The sequence below is a fragment of the Diabrotica virgifera genome, chromosome 9 (genome assembly GCF_917563875.1).
Source record: "Diabrotica virgifera virgifera chromosome 9, PGI_DIABVI_V3a".
NCBI classification, from domain to species: domain Eukaryota; kingdom Metazoa; phylum Arthropoda; class Insecta; order Coleoptera; family Chrysomelidae; genus Diabrotica; species Diabrotica virgifera.
In genome coordinates this window covers 59,509,855-59,527,910 of record NC_065451.1, presented here as the reverse complement: position 1 = coordinate 59,527,910, position 18,056 = coordinate 59,509,855, and the positions used below count along the sequence as shown (strand labels likewise).

At 35.5% G+C, this 18,056-nt stretch overlaps 1 protein-coding gene across 9 annotated transcripts in view; it reads left to right on the top strand.

The window, feature by feature from the left end:
* LOC114331514 (uncharacterized) overlaps positions 1–18,056 on the top strand; it is a 741,127-nt gene that overhangs the window by 512,718 nt on the left and 210,353 nt on the right. Inside the window, exon 1 of one of the 9 annotated variants that reach the window (XM_028281107.2) lies at positions 10,700–10,991. The exons of the other annotated variants lie outside the window; for them this stretch is intronic. Coding sequence (XP_028136908.2) covers positions 10,902–10,991 — 90 coding nt within the window. The 5' untranslated portion in view covers positions 10,700–10,901. Of the gene's footprint in view, positions 1–10,699; positions 10,992–18,056 lie in introns of those variants that run through there. 9 annotated transcript variants of the gene reach the window in all.

Sequence of the window (18,056 nt, the reverse complement as noted above, 5' to 3'; positions counted from 1 at the left end):
TCTAATGGGAAAACTCAAGTAGTTCTTATGTATTTGTAGCTGCTGATTACAAATTTCGAGGGAGGATTTCGATCCAAGTTGTCAAAAAATGATGTTTAATAAACTTAAATCCAATAATTAACTCAAGATATTAAAAAATTAATGCATAATTATTAAATTTTGTAATTTGCAAATTACAAAATAAGTATTTATCGAAGCTTTTTGGAGCATAACTCAGCTGCTTCTCATGCAAACTAGCTTTACAACGTCTCCTTTTAAAGCTTAATTCATACTCGTAGGGGAGGAAAGTATGCTAAATTTAGAGTTACTCGAGCGCTATGGGGACCTATTAAGTTGTGAAGATTATGTATTAAAACCAAAAAAGATAAGTAAAGTTTTCCATTTTAGTGGGGACTTTCCATTTTTTAATTCAAGTTTCCATTTCCAACAATCTTTTTTCCGATTATAGCGCCATCTATCCATAATTCGGAAAAATGTCTCGAATAAAAGTTCCTTATTTTTACGTAAGGAATCCAAATCTGCAATAAAAAATGGTGGCTCCTATTTAATATTTAAAGTAACCCCCACCCCACCTAAGTGGGGGTCGTGTTTTTTGTCATTCGATAGGTTTTTGAAAAATATGGAACACGTATTTTTTATTTTTTCGATCTGACGTTTATTTCTAGAAATATTTGCTTTTTTCTTGTGAAACTTTGTGACTCACCCATTTCCTTACGCCCCGCTCAAAACGTCAGATTTTTAAAATATACCCTGTTCTGCATGTACTTAACTTACCTTATCTTAATCTGACGATTTCGAGTTTTTCTAAGGTTAAATTATTTTTTCGGACCCCCCTTAACGAACTCCCCTGTATTAAGATCCAATAGATGGCAGGGGTACATTTACAGGGTACAAGGTTTCTCCCCATCTGACGCGCCCGAGTAATTGCAAAAATCCCTGATTGGGCTCCCCTACCATAAGACTTTCAAACCAAGTTAGTTAAATTACTTTATCTTTAACAAACTGAAAAGGCTCAGATGCAGAATTCACCATTTTAATAAAAATTAAAATGGTAAATAGTAATTTAAATCTGAAACTTTTCTTGTTGAAAGTTCTTTCTGGTACATCCTTAATCTGCGACTTTTACAATTTATAAGACAGCAGACGACGAATATAGAAAACAAAAAGGACTCTACTATATGCAGTCACATTCCGTTTTCATTCGTCTAGGAAAAGGACAGAAAGAAACTTCCTAGTACTCAAAGGTAAGTACTAAGTAAGGTAAGTTGAGTACTAGGAAGTTTCAGATTTAAATAACTATTTACCATTTTAATTTTTATTATAATGGTGAATTCGGCATCTGAGACTTTTCAGTTTGTTGAGATGTCGCTAGATTGCGTCCCAATGGGGATTTCAATGATCTTTGAAATTTCCCTTAAATAGATGGGCTAGCTGGTTTTCGATTCAGAGATGTGCACGCTAGCGCTGTTGAGGAAGCCTACAATGACAGAAACAGCTGTCCAGCGATTGTGCATCCCTCTGAATCGAAAGCAAACAAAACCATCTTTTACTTTCTATTTTGTCTTTATTTTTAAAAGTATGTTGGGTAAAGACTCCTGGACTCTTGTTATTCTTCAGCTGCTTTATTATTTCCTCTATCCCCTGATCTTACTTACTTACTCCGTGGTGTTACAACCCTTCTTGGGTTGTAGCCGAGTATTATGTTGGCGTCCGGGTATAGTTCTTCGAGCTATTTGTTAGTTGTTATCCTATATTGTCCTGCTGATTTATCAAGCACAGACCCAATAATCTTCCTTAAGATTTTTCTTTCCCAACCACGTAGTCTCTCTTAGTATTTCCAAACACGTATCTCCTGATCTAATGCTTCGTTCATTTGGGCCTCATTCTTGTTTTGCTACGGTTCGGTTTGTGTGTATTTTACTGGAATTTTCCTCAGAGTTTAGCAGTTCCTCAAAGTGCTATGAACACCTCTCTAGTTTTCTTGATAAGTCGCCCATTAGCGTATTCATACCTTCTTTACTTCTGTAGAAGCATGCACTTTCCAGACCCGTAGGCTCTTAATAATATTCTCTTTGTTTATCATAGGATTTTCAATATCTTGTAGTGTCATTTCCCAGTAGTCTTGTTTCTTTTTCCTGTAGGTCAGGTTTGTTTTTTTCTTTGCTGCTTTATAACTCTTCCCCGTTCCTGTTGTATTTAATATACTTCCATACATATTTGTATTTTAGCTTGGTGAAAGGAGATACATGAGTATGAGGGATACGAAGAACCTGGCAACCAATAGAAGCAATTGGAAGAAATGGATAAAAGGCGGAACCCGACATCCGACGCCCTAAAGGGCACTAAGGATTATGAGAAAGAAGAAGTATTTTAGCTTTTCGTATAGCTCCTAATTACTTACCTTTCATATTGGTGCTGAAAGGCATGCTAGAGCAGGTGCCGCCGTTATAAGCCACACCTGCAGGCGGCAAGTATCGTAGAAGATTGGCTTGGACCAAATTATCCACGCCAGAAAATACTCTAAACTGGAGCTGGATATTAGTGACACTCAATATGGGTTCCGCAATGGTATGTGTACCAGAGAGACATTATTCTCCTTTAACGTGCTGACACACAGATGTTTGGATGTTAACCGTCCCCTTTACGTCTGTTTTATAGACTACAATAAAGCGTTTGATAAAGTAGAACATGATCGACTCATGGAAATTCTGAAAACTAAAAACCTAGATGAAAGAGATTTAAGAGTAATAACACACCTCTATTACAATCAGCGAGCAATAGTAAGAATTGAAAAAGAAACATCTGAAGAAATGGAAATAAAGAGAGGAGTCAGGCAAGGCTGCATACTATCACCTCTAATATTTAACGCTTATTCTGAAGAGGTAGTGCGAGAAACTCTGGAAGATGAAACAGTCGGCATAAGACTAAATGGAGTTTTAGTTAAGAACATCAGATATGCAGATGATACAGTAATAATAGCCGATAGTTTACAAGACCTGCAAAAGACTCATGAGTAAAATAGTAAGGTGCAGTAGGGAGTACGGACTCTCCCTCAATATCAAAAAGACGAAGTTAGTAAAGACGAAGTTAGACGAAAATTAGTAAAAACAACCATAATACTAACGAAATCTTGATAGTAGAGGGCCAGCAGATCGAAAGAGTAAAAAAAGTACACTTACCTAGGAACACTTATAACAGAAAGTAATGACTACACTGCAGAAATCAAAGTCAGAATCGAAAAAGCACGTTCTAATTTTATGAAAACGAAAAACGTCCTATGTAGCAAAGATTTAACATTAGCTCTTAAAGTACGCCTAACAAAATGTTATGTATACAATGTAGATACTATACTATGGAGTGGAATCATGGACGTTAAATGTAGAGACAATGAGACGACTTAACGCCTTTGAAATGTGGACCTATAGAAGAATTATGAAGGTTTCCTGGGTAGATAGAGTTACGAACAACAAAGTACTGAGAGGAATAGGTGAAGAGAAGGAAGTTGAACTTACAATTAAAGAAAGAAAACTACAGTATCTCGGACATGTGATGCGGGGCGAGAAGTATGGCATCCTGCGACTCATAATGCAAGGAAAGATAGATGTCAGAAGAAGCATCGGAAGAAGACGAATTTCATTTCTGAAGAACCTGAGAGAATGGTTTGGATGCAGCTCAAAACAACTGTTTAGAGCTACTGCCTCAAAAATTAAAATAGCTATGATGATTGCCAACCACCGTAGCGGAGATGGCACCTGAAGAAGAAGGTATTTTAATTAACCTATTTCTTAGTAACGTAAAACTCCTACGTTGAAAATTATCTTCAAAATGTAACACAAACAGCAGATACCGATTATTCATTTTGGAAGGCCACCAGGAAATTAAAACAACCCAGTAAACACATCCCAGCATTAAGAAACCCAGATGGGCCATGATGGGCGAGAACAGATCAAGAAAAAGCAGAGATGTTTGGAAAATAATTTGAAGAAGTATTTCAACCTCTACCCTCTATCAGTGCTGAAGACGATGAAGCTACACATACATTTATGAAAGTCTAGCAACAAACCAACAACCAAGTGAGCAAATTAAACCAGTATCAAAAAGAGAACGTTGTATTAGATATATATTTAACACCAAAAAAGTTTCAGGCTATGATCTTATTACAGGAAGATGAGTTACTATGGTAGTGAGTGCATCCAAAGTACAAAATCCTTGTCTGTAACTGAACTGAGAATTTGGAAATGGTTTTTCTCATTTAACCACTATTCGAGTCTTACTTTCAGTACCTTTCCTAAAACTTTGAGCAAGGCCAAGTGAAATTGGCCTAAGCGTAAGTGAAATAGTTGTAATGTTGATTCACTCTGTATATTGAAACATCTTGTTGTTTGTTGTCAAAGTAATGATGCAAAAACTGAAAAGTAACAGGTGACTGTAACCAATAAAGCGAAGCAGATATATAAACGCAACATTAACACATTTACGAGTAACGACTCCATACGGCCGTGTTATTTTTTGTTGCATGCAGACTTACCTCTTCGTCTTATAAATACATAATTAATTCCGCTCGTCTGGTATCGGGTTTTAGATTGGAATAATCAAAGTTATATACCGGCGGCCCACCATTCTACCATCGGCTTTTACATAACTTTAAAATAGCTTCTTTTTTTGAGATATGTTCTTGATAATTTACCCAGTTAACTCTGAAGGTAGACACTTGTTGTCTTGCCTCAGCAATCACTGTATAAACGTATATTTATCTGTTAGTTATGAATTCTTCTCAGGTTAAAAGATTAGAAAGACAACACAACAAAGGTAAAAACTTTTCTCACTCGGGAATAGCATCCAAGCTTTGCACACACCGGAAATGCTACCAGCGGATATAGTAGAAGTATCCATCACTAAAAGAAGACAAGTAATGGTTTATAACTTAATTTTGAAGGTAGAAATAAAGTTATTAAAATGTTTATTATATTTTCACCAATATATTTGGTGAGGATTGTGCAAATATTTATGGGCGTGGGAAGTTTAGTTTTTGATAATTCGGTATACAATAGAAGGGTACAGGAAAAGAAGGTGCTATGTCAAAATAATAAGTTTGGAGAAAAATGGTTTTAAAGGTTAAGACTCTCTGGTGTTTGTTTATTATTTTTTATGCACTGACGAAAACTCGTTTATTTACTAAATTTGCTGGAATTGCAGCGATGGCATCAGCCTATGTGTACAACATGACATAGCACTATTGTCGCCGGAACCGCGCGGACTTGCCACCTTCTTAGCCTGACTAGAGAAATTAAAATAATGTTATTCCTGACTGAACAAGATCATAGCGGTGATTGATTAAAGAGAATGGTAGTCGAGATCGCTGGCTAACAGAGGGGACCAGAAACTCATTTTCTGCAAAAATTGACATAGTTCTCTGCCTGTACCCTTCAATTGGGTCCGGTTTTAATTTAAGTGACATTCTAATAAGATATGGTTTAAGCTTACCACTTTGCTACATTCGCAATAAGGATTCGTTAGTTCAGCAATGACTCGCTCTTATAGGATAATTATTGTGGTTAAATGTCCCTTGCCTAGTGATATAAGGGAGTATATTGAACCATAGTAGAGTGTGGACTTGGTTATTAATTTTGAAATAGAATAAATTACTTGTACAATATCGTTCATACCTGTGTCGTTAGAAAACCCTGTTTTTTATTGTCAAATATGTCAGGTGGTTGTCAGCAGGGCCAGCTTGCGTCTTATAAGAGTAAACTCTCAAGTGGCATAAACTCAGCTGTTTCAGAGATATATCTCATGTTCTGTGGACACATATCTGAAATAAATTTCTACTACTACTATCGATTTACAGCGTTCTCCGACGCCTTCTGACTCCAAACCGCCATTCTTCTCTGTTTAACCATAGACCTGGAGGGATTTCTCTTTCCTCTAGTTCTTTTTCAATTCCCTCCTTCCAGCTTCTTCTCGGCCTTCCTCTTGTTCTTCTCCCTTGTGGTGTCCATGCCAAAATCTGCTTAGGGATCCTGTCATCTGGCATTCTCTGTACATGGCCGTACCATACTAGTTGTTTTGTTTTTATGTCATCAATTATTATATGTGTGACTCCCATCATTTCTCGTATTCTCTGATTTGGTATCCGATCTCTTCTTGATTTGCCTGCTGCTCTTCTCCAGAAGTCCATTTCTGTTACTAGTAACATTTTCTCCGTTCTTTGTTTCAGTAGCCAAACTTCAAATAAATTTCTTATGAGACAAAAATCTTAAGAGATTGTAGTGTAGTCTCCTTTGTGGACACTCACCTTTCGACTACCAATAGTTGTAATATTGATTCACTCTGTATATTGAAACATCTTGTTGTTTGTTGTCAAAGTATGGTGCAAAAACTGAATAGTAACAGGTGACTGTAAGCAATAAAGCGAAGCAGAGTTTAACATTAACACATTTACGAGTAACAACTCCATACGGCCGAGTTATTTTTTGTTGCATGCAGACTAACCTCTTCGTCTTATAAATACATAATTAATTCCGCTCGTCTGGTATGTTTTAGATTGGAATATTCAAAGTTATATACCGGCGGCCGAACCAACACAACCATCGGCTTTTACATAACCGGAAATCTTCCACTGCTTTCTCTCTCACTATCTCGCGCTCGCCAAATCGCCAACTCTGTCTTCCTTCTTATCTCTGCGTTCGACAAAAAAAACCTTATGATTTCCTATGGAATTTCCTTGAGGATGTTGAGTACAGACTCCTGGACTCTTGTTATTCTTCAGCTGCTTTATTTCCTTTATCTCCTGATCTTACTTACTTACTCCGTGGCTTACAACCATTCGTGGGTTTCAGCGGACTCGACAACATGTCTCCACTCCTCTCTGTTTTGAGCAGTCTCCATCCAGTTCTCCACGTCCATAACTTTCAGGTTTCCTGCTATATTATCTCGCCACCGGACTGGAGGGCGGTCCAGGTGGTCTTCTTCTCATATCAGCCTTACTGTTCTTTCGTCAGAATATCTTCTGCGGTTTCCTACTCATTTGGGTCTTCTGGACTCTGTTTCTTTTATTATGTTGGCGTTTGGAGCACAGGTCCAAAGATCTTCCTTAGTATTTTCTTTTCCTAAATACGTAGTGTCTCTTCGTCATTCCAAACACGTATTTCTTGATCTGATACTTCTTCTTCCCATATACTTATCTCCTGATATGACGCTTCGTTTATTTCGGCCTCATTGTTGTTTTGCTACGCTCCAGTTTGTGTGTATTTTATTTGAATTTTTCTCTGGGTTTAGCAGTTCCTCAAAGTACTGTGCCCTCCTCTCTAGTTCTCTTGGTGTTGCCTATTAGCATACCTTCTGTTCTTAAAGCATGCCATTCCGGAATCAGTAGCTTTACACACACACCTGCAGGCAGCAAGTATTATCATAGAAGATTGGCTTGGACCAATAGCAAGTCTGCAGCATATCTTCCACCAAACTATTCACCTAATAAAGAATAATTTACTAATTATTTTAATTCACTTAGTAATACATATATAGATTTTTTGCCGGTACTGACTAAAATGTAAAACATGTAAGTTGGGGCTCTCGACTGTCTCCACCAGGTAGAGTTATAGGGTAAAAACATGACGAAGATACATGGATGAGCGCGGTGTAGTGTAGGTCGCGATCGCGGTCGCTACATCGATATCAAAACAAATCTTCATTTTCTTATGAAATCGCACATACCAAGGATGTGTCACCCGTTCACCTTCGCGACCTTGCGTCGCGGTTTACAGGGATATCGATGCCAAAACAGGATACGGAAAGTGTCTTCGGTATGTTCTGCCCGTCATCGATGTAAACCTCTCATCTGCGCTCATCCATGAATGTATCTGCGGCATGTTTTTACCCTTAGAATCATTTTTCAAGTGGTGCAGCCAAACACATCACATATCTATTAATACACCTACCTACAGGCCCACTGACTCTAGTAAACTTCCTGACAGTCTTGATTTCTTTGTAAGCAATGGCGTTGAAGAAAGATATCTAAATATTGTAGCTAATTATGAAATTGCTTCAGACCATACGCTCTAATAGCGTCGCTAAATTCAAGATTTGTTGAGAAGAAACGTCCAGCGAATCTGCACAATTACAAGACCGACTGGAATCAGTATAAGGAAGAAATAAATAAAAAATAAACCAACATTTCTCTAAAAACAAAATGAGAACTTGAAATTGCAATACCTATACGAATTTATTGCACTTTTCTAAGAAACTGCCCTATCAATATTAGAAACCGAATTAAAGAAAAGAGTCGACCACGGAAGATATGACAAAACACAAGCAATGCAGCATCAATATAAAACAAGCAATGCAGCATCAAAATAAAACAAGCCACAATATAGCCTCAAGACAGCTAAAAAATACAATAGCTTAGCACAAAAACTCCTACGCTGAAAAGTATCTTCAAAATTTAACTCCAACTGCAGATACCGATTGCTCATACCAGTCACCTACACTCTGTCAGTGCTGAAGAAGATGGAGCTATTTATGAAAGTCTATTGGAAACAATCCAACAGCCAAGTAAGCAAATCAGTGGCGGCTCGTACCACTTTAAGAAGGTAGTGCCACAACTGGGCAGCCGCCAAAATTTTTAGTGACGGATTCACGATATTGTCAAAAAAAGGTATACTGACAACAAAAACTAAAAAAAATATGCGCGGATACTTTTATCTTATGTACATATCTTAAGTTTATTGATCTGAGGTGCCAAGCAATTGTCCAACATTGATCAAAACAGTTCCGTAAATTAATTAATAATAAAAACCTCTTAACCTACCACCAGCATTTACTGCTGATAGTGCTTGAAAATTGTTATTACGATTTAGTCTCTATTTACCAATTTATAAAAATAATACTATTTCATTATTCACACACATGCACAAATTTTTGTAATGTCACTTTTAAAGTTTACGATATATGAAGTTCATTCTTCTATTTTTTGGTTGCAAAGTTTTCAATGACTTTATAATTAAAATTATCAATACAATTTACAAAATGTTTTTCTGCAGATAGCATACCTAAAGCACTAGGTTTCGATGTAAACATCGAAAAACAGCGTTCTGCTTCAGATGTTGATATAGGAATGGTAACTAAAATACTTAAAAGTTTAATAGTTTCTTCAAATGTGCTTTTTGAACCTTCCCTCTACAATAAAACCGATAGCGAAACAGCCCCAGAGGTAGTACTTAATTCGTCTCGCTAATACAGTACCTACTTCTAATTCAGTTTTAAACCGAGTTTTGCTTAAAAATTAAAATTGTCTCCAGTCTCCATGGTTCATTAAGAAATGATTCGGAGAACTGATGCTTATAAGCAGAAAACTTCTCCGACATAAATAAATTAGAAGCAACTAAATGTCCGGAGAAGGTAGACCTTTGAAAGATCTGGTACTTTGAATAATATGAACCTTTAAGTCGTTGTCTAATTCGGCGCTAAAATTGACCAGCTCCTTAAATATGCCTCTATTTTCTGAATTTTCTTTTTCGTCGTGACCTCTTAAAGCTAACTCGAAAGCTCCACAACACCTTATAACATTTGTAGTTTTTTTTCTAGCGAAAAACCACCAAAAAAAAAATTTAAAATACTAATCTTTATTGTCAATTAATAAATTAAACTTAAGAAATAATCAAAATATTATCAAACTACCCACGATCATGATGCACCAAAAGTTTAATTATAAATACAAAAACTTTTTAACAGAAAATATACATAATAAAAGCGACAAACCAGCACGTAAAGAAACTCAAAATAAATAGACCTGGCTTCATACCCTCGTGCCTGGCACAGAGATTCTAATGTTAAGGTATACTAATAGTCCAATATAGCTCTTTCTCTGTCACTTACATATAATGCTCGTAAAATCTTTCTCTCTTTACTCGTGCCAGTACTGACTTCGGCGCGAAGGAGATTCTCCTGTCGAATACTCTCCGCTGTCGGCAGGGATTGTATTGCGCCCATAGTTGCCATATTTTATATAATTTATGAAGATCAAAAGAAATACACACAAAAATTAATAGGAATTAAAAAGTTTTGAAGATAAAAAATATGTTTATGGATAGTTAGCAAGGTAGTGCCATGGCTCTATGGCACTACCTCACGGGCCGCCACTGAAGCAAATTAAAACAGTATCAAAAAGAGAAGGAAAAAGTGCTATTAAATATAGATTAAAAACTAAGAAAGCTCCAGGTTATGACCTTATATTAGGAAGTTGAGTTATTATGGCAGTGAGTGCATCCAAAGTACCACATCCTTGTCTGTAACCGAACTGAGAATCTCATTTAATCACCATACGAGGCTTACTTTCAGTATCCTTCCTAAAACTTAGAAAAGGCAAGACATAAGTGAAGTTGATCTAAGTGAAATAGTTGTAATATTGAATCACACTGTATAATGAAACATCTTGTTGTTTGTTGTCAAAGTAATGATGCAAAAACTGAAAAGTAACAGGTGACTGTAACCAATAAAGCGAAGCAGAGTTTAACATTAACACATTTACGAGTAACAACTCCATACGGCCGTGTTATTTTTTGTTGCATGCAGACTTACCTCTTCGTCTTATAAATACATAATTAATTCCGCTCGTCTGGTATCGGGTTTTAGATTGGAATATTCAAAGTTATATACCGGCGGCCGAACCAACACAACCATCGCTTTTACATAACCGGAAAATGTCAGTCGTTGTTCGACCTTTTGAGAGTGACCACTGCTTTCTCTCTCACTATCTCGCGCTCGCCAAGTTGCTAGCTCTGTCTTCCTTCTTATCTTTGCGTTCGACGAAAAAACCGTATGATTTCCTATGGAATTTCCTTGAGGATGTTGAGTAAAGTGCGGTTTCCACTAGTGTCGTTGAAAATGTAGTGGGATATTGTGTTATGAGAGTGTTAGGTGACTTAAGTGATGCTGGTGGTAGATGTTGGGGAAGGACACGAGATCCCGCTATGAATATCCTCAGACGAATATGGGTGAGTTCAGTTCAATTGTTACCGGAAGTTCATTGTCTTTTCGGAAGTGATAACACTATGTAAGTTAAGATTATTAGTGTTTTTTAAATCACAATGATTTTTTTGTCAAAGATGATGATGATGACAAAGATTGACAAGATTGTTTTTCGTCTACCGAAAAAATAGGTGCATTAGGTAATTACCATTTGGCTCCATTGGAACCACGGGTTGAATGAAGGAATAATAATAAAGTAATTTTTGGGGAAATCAATTTATATAAAGCATTTGATATGCAATAAAATTTATTTATTTCTAAAAACAACTACTATGTATATAAAAAATAATTATCTATAATAATAGAATATTTATGTTTTATTTAAAATTAACGATTTATTTCGAACTACTAGTGCAATTACTGAAGGTGGATATGAGCTATTACCTCCGATTTCGTTAAAACTCCATCGATTTGTACGAAAATTGGTGAGTGGTTAGAGGATATCTCAAGGAACAAAGGCGACATGGTTCCAACTTACGCTTTTATCCTGGGGGTGGATGCCACCCCTTCTGGAGGGTGAAAATAATTTCTTTTAAAATAACCCCATAATTCAATACAAGGACAAATTCTAAGCAAAATGTGTTATATAAAGTTATTAAAATAAATCAAAACTTTTTGAGTTATTAAAGATCAAAGATTTTAATTTTTCGTGAGAAAAATGCATGTTTTTAACCGATTTTTCATAAATAACTCAAAAACTATAAGTTTTTACAAAAAAGTTAATATTACCAAAATTGAAGCTAATAAAAAATAAAATAAACTTACTATAAAAACCTTTTAATGTTAACTAGAAGTGAGTTATATAGGTAATTGAACGTATATTTTTTTCGGCGAATACCCAAATCTAAATATTAATCTTAAATAACGGGAAAATTATGCATTTTATAACATAAACTTACAAAACATTTGTCGAAGTATTTAAAAATATCTATCAAACGAGCTCCGAACAAGTTGATAGCATTAAAATTTATGCTCCAAAAATTTTTCAAAATTTATTTTTTAAAAATGTTTCCAAAAAATATTATTTTTTTTAATAACTCCGTTAATTTTTACAATATCAGGTTCAGTTAAAACCCATTTGAAAGATAATTACAAGTGCTATTAAACCACGTTAAATTTAGTATTTTAGATACCTTATTTTTTAAAAATAAAAAGTTAAATGGCCCCGGTTACATGGTTTCGCACCAAAATTTAAGCTTTAAACGTTTCTATCTCGGTTATTTTTTACCCTACAGAAATAGTAAAACAGGTAAAATATTTGATACAGAAAAACCTAAAATTTGCTTATGTATAATTTTTTACGTATATTGAGTATTTTTTAAGTTATTATCAAAAGAAAATGAAAATTAGGATAATATTAAAAATTCTGATTTTTTTAAATTATAAGTTTTTTTCAAAAATGTGCGTTCTAAACCGATCAAAATTGTTTAAATCATTACTTATGCTAATGTAAAGAAATTATTGTAAATGATTACTATAAATTTTAATTTTTGTGGAGATGGCGTATGTTTAATTTTTCACTTTTCCCTAAAAAATTCGAGAGGGCTCATAACTTGCTTGATGTTGAAGCTATTAAATTCTTCTGGAGCTCATTTGATAGGTATTCCAAAGTATTTACTTGGAAAAGTGTTTAGCAGATAGTTTATAAAATGCATCGTTGTCCCATTATATAGGCTTGAATACTTAAATTTGAGTACTCGTCGAAAAAAATATACATTCAGTTACCCCTACCTCACTTTGAATTAACATTAGTTTAGATTTTTAAGTGAGGAGTGTATTCAGTTTTTGATTATCTTCAATTTTGATAATAACTTTTTTGTAAAAGCTTACAGTTTTTGAGTTAAACCTAAAAAACAGCTAAACATGCATTTTTTACGAAAAAATAAAATCTTTGATCTTTAATAACTCAAAAAGTATTGATTTGTATTAATAACTTTATATAACAATTTTTCTTTAGAATGTATTTTCTATCGATTTATGGTATTATTTTTAATAGAACATTTTTCACCCCCGAGAAGGGGTGGCATCCACCCCAGCGTAAAAGCGCAAGTTGGCATTAGGTCACCTTTATTCCTTGAGGTATCCTCTATCGACTCACCAATTTTCATGAAAATCGATGGAGGTTCAACGAAATCGGAGGTGAAAACCTTCAGTAACTGCACTATACATACATACATGTAATTATTTTGCACATGAAGTACTTCATAAATTTCATACACACAAATAAATTATTGATCACAATTACACATTTGAGCTTGTTTTTCGATACTTTTTAGATGAATAAACTATTTTCAATGGGAAATAAGCCACAATTTTACCAAAAAAATGATCTTATTAAGACACCCGACTTGGGCTGGGCGTCGAAATGTTAATAAAATCTTTTTTTTTTTGGTAAAATTGTGGTTTATTTCCCATTGCAAATAGTTTATTATAAAAATGCCACAAGGAAATAGCTTCAGAACAACTTTCTAGATGTAAAAATATTACACCTTTTTGGATATTACACCTATTTTATAGATGACTCAGATGTTAGTGCTTGTTGAAGCAGTGACTTCATTTTCATCTTTATAACCAACCAATTTCTTTCCAAGTTAAATAATAAAATTTCTTAATGCGACCATACATGCATTCATTCAAGGCATTTAAGGGAATAGGCGCATACTCTTGGTCCAATGCTATTTAAATGGATTATTTTTTTTTCGAATGATGATAGAACTAATAAATATTTTTGAAAAATTTAAACGCAGATTTAAAGATTACATTATGACCGAAGGCCGAGAGTCCCTTAGAATAAACAAAAAGTTTCTTTTGAATGAAATATTTGAAATTAAAAATCACACTAAATTTTTTCTTTTTTTCACGCCTGTCACTCATTAAAATATGAACTGTAATCATATCTCTATTTGATTTCTCACTAAGCGGCCCAAAATATTTTGGGGTGACTTCCATCCTTCCATGTGTATAATCTTCTATATGGGACTTTCAAGTAAGTATTACAAACTAATCACAAACTCTTCTGCAGCTACAAATAATTAACCAAATTAGTCTCCTCTCATATTTCTTTCTGCAAACCTAAACTCTCCTAGAAATTCTCCCAATTGTATCCTACCAATCTTGGCATGTAGATCGCCCATAAATGTTCAATCCTTTTTGAGAAGGATGTTTAAGGTGTTTAAATTTTTTTAACGGTATTTACATTAGTTATTTAGCCAGTCACAATAGTTTTACAATAATAGAGGAGTAGTGTGTAGTGTGTTTGTTGAGTAAATGTCTTGTTACTTAGTAAAGTCGACTTCATTATCTTTACAAAGAGACGCTTATTGTATTCGAACCTCTGCGGTCCCTCAGATGAGTAGATAAGGATAGAAATTGTCGGAAAATTGATTATAGAATGCTTCACTTGTAATCTGGTTTGTCAACTGTAGGGTCATATAACCGTGTAATGTTAGTTGTAATTGGGTAGTTATTAAAGTACCCCGCAGAAACCTTATGGAAATTAGGTCCCAGTGGATTTAGTTCGTACTTTAAGAAAATACTCTTTGAAGCATTGCGATGAAAAGTTCTCATGGGCACAATTCGATCGTATGGAGGTTTTTCAAGATATAGAGGCACAAACACGGAAAATTATAAAATTTACTGGGTATTCCAATTCCCTGAGTTACTGGTTTGCTGGCAACATGTGGAAGTCTAGATCAAAGAAAAGGGACGGGGTCGAGTTCGCTCCCAATGGTAAGAATTTTACCTGAACTAAAAAAGGTAGAGTCCGAATTGGCTCCCATAGACAAAATTTATTTTACCTAAACATGTCGAAAATATCACCCAGCGTTGTCACTTCTTTCAAATTTTCTCTTTTTGTTAGAAACAGGTACCTTCCTAGAAATATCTATGGGAAAGGAGGAAGACCTAACCCTTCGGTCCTAACTTAACTTTCGGGTATTAGAGTGTAGAGCGCAAACCGGCCGATTTCAGGTAAGAGCGCAAAACGGTCGAGCGCATACCGGCCGACACCGATAATTTGTGTTAAAATTGCCACATATGCCAATGTTGAACTAAAACAAACTCTAAAAGTATTTGTCTAAAAGTATAATTTTCCTATAAAAAGTCTATATCACTATGTAAATTTCCTAAGCAGTATAAATATTACACGATTTGGCAACAATGTCTAATGTTTCCGCGATTATATGAGAGCCTACCCGCATTCATGCGGGAGCCAATTCGTACCCTTCTAAAATATACCTGAACGAAGCGGAGCGAACTCGACTTCACCCAAGAAAAGTACTAGTAGTCTAGGTTTTTTTCCTGGCTATCCAATGGCGATCTTTACTTTCACCTTGACCTTCAACGGAAGTCATCTTCTAGAGTTTCGAGGGTTTTCGACGATAAATTGATATAAACAGATTACTCATGGGTTTTTGGGATCGTTAAACACGAATATGCCATCAAAATTGACCTCCGGAGCACGTGGTGGCCAGGGCCACTGCAAGGGACGTCGTCTCCTAGAGTTTCGATGGTTTTCGGCATTTAATTGATGCAAATGAATTACTGGAGGGTTTTTTGAGGTCACTAAACACGAATATGCCACCAGAACCGACTCCCGGAGCACCTGGTTTCCAAGGTCAATGAAAGGGGCTCCTGGAGTTTCGCGGGTCTTCGGTACTACATTAACGCAAACGGAGTAGTTATAAGTTTTTGGATATGCTGAACACGCATACGTGATCAACACAGACACAGGAGCACCTGGTACCTAAGACAGGTTATCTTCTGGAGTTTCGGAAGAATCAAATGGACTACTCTTAGGTTTTTGGGGTTGCTGAACATGCATACACTATCAGGTCCGACCCACGAATGTTGTGCTATTCTTTGTTTTAATTATTTATAAAAATATAAACTCAATTTATATCTGACAATGTTTTTCCTTCATTTATTTGAAGGTCGATTTACTATATTCTATTTTGATAGTGATATTCATCGTGGCCACTAGAGATACTTCAGAGTCTTTTACTAAGTCTATTCTGATGGCGTATTTGTGTTCAGCAGCTTCAAAACCCCATGAGTAATACCCATCTGCATCAATTTAATACCGAAACCTGTCGAAACTCCAGAAGAAGACCTGCCTTAGGCATCAGGTGCTCCTGGGGTCGGATCTGATGGCGTTTTCACGTTCAGCAGCCCCAAAAACCTGTGAGTAATCAGTTTACATTAATTTAGTACCGAAAGCTCTCGAATCTCCAAAGTATGACGTGCCTTAGACACCAGGTACTGATAGCCAGGAAAAAAATCCTAGACTACTAGTACTTTTATTTAATCCAAACTTCTACATGTTGCCAAATAACCAGTAACTCAGGGAATTGGAATACCCGGTAAGTTTTATTATTTTCCGAGTTTGTGCCTCTATATCTTGAAAATCCTGCATACGATCTAGATGTGCCCATGAGCATGAAAACATTTTATCAGGATGCTTTAAAGAGTATTTTCTCAAAGTATGAACAAAATCCACTGGGACCTAATTTCCATAAGGTTTGTGCGGGGTACTTTAAGGAAGGGTCATCGACTTTTGGCCTATGGCTTTGCTAAATGTATATTTTTGTTGTGGCTTGTGGTCGAAGTATGTACAAGTATGTACATGTAATACATACCTATCGTTTGTATGTAATTAATTATGGGCGCACAAGTTTCTTATCAGTCTTGATAAGTTTCCGTTTAGTTTTCTTACGTCAAGTATATGGCTAGAGTGCTATTTCAGCCAAGAAGTGGTATTTTCGCTTCTTGAGCTAAAATCGCTGTAACTTGCATTAAGTATATTCCGCTTTTCATATTTCTTGTGAAGTAGTAGTATTGCTAATTACTCCTGCTTGGAGTTTATTTATTTATAGTAATATACAATACTCCTGCTTAGAGTAATCTCTTGGTCTTTTGAATTCCAGGATGTGATGTTCTGTTCCAGCTTCCGAGTCTTATTTTTTTCCGTATTTGTTGCCATTTTGTAATCTGTGATCCGTTCGATCTTCTTTGTCACAGGTAGGTTAACCTCCCCTGTGAAGCCTCCTTCTTTGTCCAAACTTGGAACCGGCAGTGATAGCAATTCAGCCCCCTGAGCTACTCAGTCTACCCAATCAGCTACACCACTATTCTAAGCGGAATTATTGGACACTAATTTCTTCTCTATTTAAAATTTGTTACTATCTTTAAGATTTTGGTGGTCCAAACCAAGCTTATTTTGACACTTCTGAACTAGGTAAATTTGTTTGCACGGAAGGCAAAGAACCTATATGCAAGATTTTAACCCTATATCAATTCCTTTACCTTTATGTTATTTCAATTATCGTTTCTTTCCTTTTATAAATTTAAATTTTTGATATTTTCCATAATGCGTCTATGTAATGCATTTCTGGCATTTTATTAGTCAATACCAATCTTACTTCCTCATTCCTATTAACACTTTTCATTATTTTATCTTCACTCTTCACTATAAAAGACAAGATCACAGAACCAGAGTTACATATGTTATAAAGAGTGGTTGCAGATTGAAAGGGATATGGGCTGGTCATGTGGCAAGGATGAAAAATGGAAGGTAGGTACCCAAGTTAACTCAATGGAGACTAAGAACAGATAAATGAAACAAAGGAAGACCACTTACACGACAGCAAGTTGATCTGCGAAAGATGAAAAATTGGATCCATAATGCATAGGAGCGTGCACTTTGGATACAAAAAGAGGATGCCTATACCTTGCAGTGGACTTAAAACGGGCTGATGATGATGATAACGCTTTAGTCTTCATTACAACCTCCATTTATGACATTTTTATGTCCAAATTTTATATGCATATTCTTTTTTTAAATGCTGCTTTAGCATCCACAAGTTCACATCTTAATATACTATTGGTGTACTATTAGGTTCAAGTAATATACACTAAGCATCAAAATTAACGCACCACTTAAAATGGGACATTTTTTATGTCTCGTATTTCCTAAACCTGTTGTCCAATTTGAGTGATTTTTTTAAGTGTCATTGTATACCGGGTGTAACAAT